This window comes from Diceros bicornis, chromosome 29 (genome assembly GCF_020826845.1).
Source record: "Diceros bicornis minor isolate mBicDic1 chromosome 29, mDicBic1.mat.cur, whole genome shotgun sequence".
NCBI classification, from domain to species: Eukaryota; Metazoa; Chordata; class Mammalia; order Perissodactyla; family Rhinocerotidae; genus Diceros; species Diceros bicornis.
Genome location: NC_080768.1, coordinates 25831664 through 25837663, shown reverse-complemented (window position 1 = coordinate 25837663; position 6000 = coordinate 25831664). Strand labels below are relative to the sequence as shown.

Below are 6000 nucleotides of genomic sequence, written 5' to 3'. Positions count from 1 at the left end.
TTTTCTTTGCTTAGATGTGTTCTAGCATGTTATGCTGTTCAACAACGATTTGTTCTGTATGTTGTTACATCATTATTTCTTTACCTTCATATTCAATTTGTTGGTGATAGTAAAATTCAGTTCAGGAACCCCACATACACAATCCTCCCTCCTTCCCTCCGTCCCCTCCTTCCCTCCGTCCCCTCCTTCCCTCTTTCCTTTGCCTTTTGGAAGGGTCTGATCTGTGTTGCTTCCTTGGACTATCTTGACTAATTCCAGTGACATTGGTTTATAATCAAATCAAGTGGATTAATGTTTGGGAATCAGTCATTAAGTACTCAGCAATAAAGGCATTTCAAAGAATACAGAAGATATTATAAGTATGGGACACATAAGCACATGAGATTTTCCTGATTTAAATGTTATATACCATTGTTCTGTTGTTGGGTTTTGTTTTGTTTTGTTTTACTTTGGATCTCTGCTAGTTGAAACCACACGGTGGGAGAAGAACATTCTACAGTATGAAGTTGGGTCAACGAGTATGAACATTTTAATGATCCTTGATACCTACACTGCAATATTACTTCTGAAAAAGATGGTTAGCAGTTTACACTGCTCCCAAAAATGTAGGGCTGAGCCTGATTTGGCCATCTCACGATCTTGGTGAGGTGCTTAAAGAGAAGTTCTAATTCCACAGCTGAAAATGCACCCCGCCCCCCGCCCCACCTTGTGTAAAGCCTGCTGCGTCAGAGAGTCTAGTCAATCATTTCCAGACCCTTCACACACTGACCTCCTTAGACCTTTTATAACTTGACGCGGCAGTAAGGTTGAGCCAGACTGCCTAGATTCAGAGTCGGTTCCACCACATATGGCTGTGTAATCTTTTGACAAATTGCTTAACTACTTAGTGTTCCAGTTTTCTCATCTGTACAAGGAGAGTACCTACTTCACAGGATTTTTCTGAGGATTAAATGTGGTGTTTACCACATTTTGCAATTCAGCCTATATTCTTTTCAATATCCTATTGTGACAAAAAAAAAATCTTTAAGGATACATTTAATTTTGGTGAACAGCCAAAAGCTTTTTGGAGGCAGGTCTGCATGAGAGGTCATTTATTAAGCCAGGTCACAAGTCTTCTCTATAAAGAATGTTTAATATTTTTTAAACGTTGGCAATCAGACATTGGCTTGGGGAGAAAATTCTCGTAATTGAGCCGGTCATCTCATTGCAGATCAATGCTAGGCAACTGAATTATTGCTAATTATTTTGTCCTCAGTCCACCTGTGTAAGTTTGCCTTATTGTTTCCCTTTAAACGGATGAATCTAGTCCCTAAGAAAACGATTATTTTATTAGTCTTGAGCTCTGGGAAAATTACTTGTATTATTTGTTTCTTTTCTTCTACTCTCCTTAAGAGACTTCTGTTAGATGGATGCATAAACTTTGAATCTATTCTCCATGTCTCAATTTTTCAATCATACTTAGACTCTATTGATCTCTGCATTGTATTCTGGAAAGGGCCCCAACTGAACCCTCCACCTCGTTCATTCATTTTGTCTGCATTCATTCTTCTAATTAGTTCATCTACTTAGTTTACTTTTACGATTCATTTATTGATTGAACAAACTTTTATCAAACACTTCTACAGTGCCAGGGACTGTCTGAGGAACATTGTTTAGATTCCCAGATCTTTTTTGGAATTGTACATCCTCAAACCTAGGGATATTGAGTTTGTCGTCTTAGTGTTTCTCCTCAAATTTCTAGGATTTGATTGTCTACTCGTCTTTGTCATCTGGGATCCCTGTTCATTCCTGTGGGGTTGCTGGTTCAGTCGCAGGTAGCCTGCCTCTGTTGATTGTGGAATGCTACAACACACTGCCACATGAGGAAAGCCAGCAGCTTGCTATCTGTGTACAAAAGCTCTCCATCGCGTTGGGAATCTGAAGCTAATTAAGGTTTTGTGGGTCTCCTCTGGCCCAGTGCCCACATTTAGTGCTTTGGCCTGAAAACAACTGCTGTTGCTGCCCGCTGCCCGGCCCAAGTAGGGGAGAGGGCCAAATGATCCAGCCATGTCAAGTGTAGCCTCTTCAAGGAATCTTCCCGCGTTTTCCAAGACCATCTTCCAGTTTGGGGCTCCCCTGTAGTCCTCCATTTCTGTAAAGCTATGCTCTCCTCTGGTCTTCTATATTGGACCCCGTTTCCCTATCTCAGAGATTCCTCAAAAAATTGGTGAATTGACAGACTTTTGGTTTCACAATGCCATTAGATTTCACTTTCTTTACTGTCATTTTTTTGGATTTGGGGAGGAAGGGAAGGCAAAGGTATTTGCTCAGTCTAACCATCTTTATCCAATTTCCCTTCTTATCTGGCATTTACTTCAATTCTGTTCAGTAGTAGGCTACGTCTTGGAGCTTAAATCTGTCTAAACTGCTAGACACCTCAGGAGGTTTATGTATTGAATTCAGTTATTACCTTCCATAAGTGCATAACCAAAGTACAAGTGTTACAGAGTTCAGAGTTCTAGCTGAGTGAAGGCATCCAAATTGGACCTTGAATAACAGAAAGAATTGGACATGTAGAGACAGGTGTATAAGAAGGGCAGCAACTAGCTACTTTGACTTGAAATGTTGAGTTCATGACAGAACTTAGTCACTCAACGTGATAAGGGAAAAAATCTGTGAGATTTGCTTTTTTTTTGATAAACTATATAGAAAGTACAGTAGGAAAAGAATTTCCAGAGACTTTTAAAAATCTACAGGCAGAAAAACTATCAGAGATCATTTATCACAAAATTAGGGTCAAATGATAAATAAAACCCATGAATTTCCATTAGTCTGTGTGTGGATATAAAGAGACCATTTAATGCCCGTTTGTGTGTGTGTGTGTGTGGGGGGGGGGATGTGTGTGGGCATGCGCACGTGTGCATACACACGTGCACACACATATTACAGATGTAGATTCAGCACCAGGTAACTCCTACTTCCATCTGTTACATATTTTGAGAACTATATAGATAAACTCTTCATTTATACTACCCAGACACTTATTTAACAGGCATTAATAGTTTTTTATGATAAGAAAGTTTAATCTAACACTTCAGAAACTATTGATAAGGTACTTTTGGGGACCTTTAGACAACGTTTCCTGCAGAACTACTGAACGGATTCCCAATTAGCATAATTGTGGGGGCAAAGGCAGTCATTTCTAAATACATTTTTAATAAAAACATTCAGTATTAAAAGATGATTTATTTAATATTTGGAAAATCCTAGCTAGGAAATTGGGGACTGAAATGGTCTACGCTGCTTAACCAAGAGGAGTCCCAAATGGGGGTAACATGTATGTAAGTGTTTTATCTTTATCCTAAAGAGACCTAGATTTTTATTTTTTAATTTATTTATTTTTTGGTGAGTAAGAGTGGCCCTGAGCTAACATCTGTTGCCAGTCTTCCTCTTTTTGCTTGAGGAATATTGTCCCTGAGCTAACACCTGTGCCAATCTTCCTCTATTTTTGTATGTGGGACACCACCACAGCATGGCTTCATGAGCAGTGAGTAGGTCTGCACCTGGGATCCGAACCCGCAAACCCCCGGCTGCAGAAGCAGAGCATGCCAACTTAACCACTATGCCACTGGGCCGGCCTGAGACATGGATTTTCAAAAGGATGAAAAATAGTCCTTTAGAGCATGGTTCTAGGGCCTGAAACCTCCTTAAGACACTGCATTGTTCGGTCAAAAAAATGACCAAAAAAAGCATTTTGAAAGCTATAGCTTACATCTCATGGCACAAAACAGATAAGCAAAACTCATCTGTTCTTTACTATATGTAGTTTGATTCCTCCACTGATTTTTTTTGACATTGACCTAAAATTTAAGAAAAAAATTCTTATGAATTTAGCTTTTATTCAAAATTAAATAAGCAAAAGCAAAATTTTTAAGAAACTTTTACAAATTACTTACATAAAAGAAAGTTAATAGGGACAGTCACAAGTTTGCAACAAATAATTACAAAAGTATCTAGGGCAGCATGAATATTAACCATGTCACAGCATGGCGATCTAACTGTGATATGAATAAGGCATAACTAACATTTGCACCGAGACCAGAATTAAAAAATAAAATGTACTTTAAAAGCTTAGTTCTACATTAAGCTTCTCTTCCCCCAGATCATTAATGAGTTTATACTATGTAATTTTTTTAAACAAACACATCCTGTCAAACTATAAATTACATAAATGGGCAGTTAATGTGAAAAGCCCCCTAAAATGTACAAACTAACTGGTACTGAATTGAGTTCTCCATTTACCTTTATGTACAATTAAATGTAAACCATATTTTCACAGTTTTAAGTGTTTTATGAATAGATGCACAGTACCATGTCAGGTTTGCAACTGTTCCTGAAAACTGGCTCTAGGTTCGGCACCCAGTGCCCGTCGGCTACTGGGATGCAAGTATTTACATAAATAAGAAACTGTGTCATAGTCAATGGTCAAGACAGTTCAGCAAGAGCAGTATTCCAACAGAGAGTGATACTCAATACCGTAGTTTACATACTTGTGCAAATATAAGCATTAGGACAGATAAATCTGAGGCAAATTCAATTTGCAAAACCTTGTATCGCTACTGTTGTAAACGTGGGCAATAAACGACCCTCGGTAAGTTCTGCTCTCTATGGCTTTTTTTTTCTTTTAAAATTTTAAAGCCAGAGAAAATGCACACATACAACCCACACACACACGCACACACACACACGTCTCACGCACATACACAGAGTTCTCATTCCATTTTAGAATATGGTACATAGTGCAACTCCATCACAATGCAGAGGTTTCACACACAGTCAGTGTGTGTTTTTCTGTGCAAGTTCTTAGTGGTCTCAGTCCTAGGTGAAGGTATTCATTTGCAGAACCACATGATTCAGGAGGTTGAAGAAAAACAAAAAACAGAATGGTTTCATTACATTTCTCAAACCAGCACTGGATGTGCAAAGGCAGCGGACAACCTGGCCATCTACACAGCCAGATTAGGGTGACTTTAAAGGAAGATCCAAGTAGTTAGTTACTTAGATTGGTCTCTAGAAAAATAGGTCAGTATATGCTGTATCTTTGTCAACCGTTCTTTCAAAGACTTCATCGACAACACCGACAGCTGATACCGGGGATCTACAGGAAGAACTGCAAGGAGCCACCAACACCATGCAGGTCCGTTAGGGGTTGCCTAAAAATAATCGACATTTTATAGTATCAATAAGACAAATATTTATGTAAGAACAACAGTAACAAACCACCAACAAGCCAGTCTTTACGGAGCACTGTCCTGTGTCAGGTCCCATCTCAATTCTTTTAATGATCATGGAATGAAGGCTATTGTTATGCCCATATAAAATGGGGAAATTGAAGCTCAGAAATGTAATGCAAATTGTTCAAGATCTCTCAGCTCATGTGCAGCAGAGCCAAGATTCAAATCCAGGCTTGACTCCGCAGCCGATACTCTTCCCTCAGCGTTGCCCTGCCTTTAAGCAGGTTTCTCACCCTCAGGGTACCGGCATTTGCGGCCAGATAATTCTTTGTTATGGAGCCTGTCCTGTGCACTGCAGCTCATTTAGCAGCTTCTCGGACCTCTATCTACCAGACGCCAGTAGCACCTCCCCAGCTGTGACAGCCAAAAATGTTTCCCGATATTGCCAAATGTCCCACAGCGGCAAAACTGCCCCTCGTTGAGAACTCTTTTTTAAAATATATATTCAAAAAATTAAGAAAAATTAATTGATATTTTAAAATTTCTTCAAAGAATTGTGGGATCCTAGGAAAGATTAAAAGAAAAAAAAAGTCTCAGCTTCTACTTTCATTTGAGAAATAGACATCACTCCAGCAAAGAAGTCCCTCTGATGTTTCAAGGGCTGACTACTGGCTATTGAAAGAACTAGGAATTTATATAAAAGAATTTTTAAGCCACCTTGACTACACATCGAATTGCTTTTTATTGAACCTGCAACATGAAGTTTCAGAATGACAAAAGGAGCTAT

At 39.0% G+C, this 6000-nt stretch overlaps 1 protein-coding gene across 1 annotated transcript in view; it reads right to left on the bottom strand.

Annotated features, from left to right (window-relative positions):
- Positions 1–3858: 3858 nt before the first annotated feature.
- Positions 3859–6000, bottom strand: part of LONRF1 (LON peptidase N-terminal domain and ring finger 1) — a 31522-nt gene continuing 29380 nt past the window's right edge. The window contains exon 12 of the mRNA XM_058525110.1: positions 3859–5192. Within this exon, the coding sequence (XP_058381093.1) occupies positions 5034–5192 (159 nt within the window). The 3' untranslated portion in view covers positions 3859–5033. The remainder of the gene's footprint in view (positions 5193–6000) is intronic.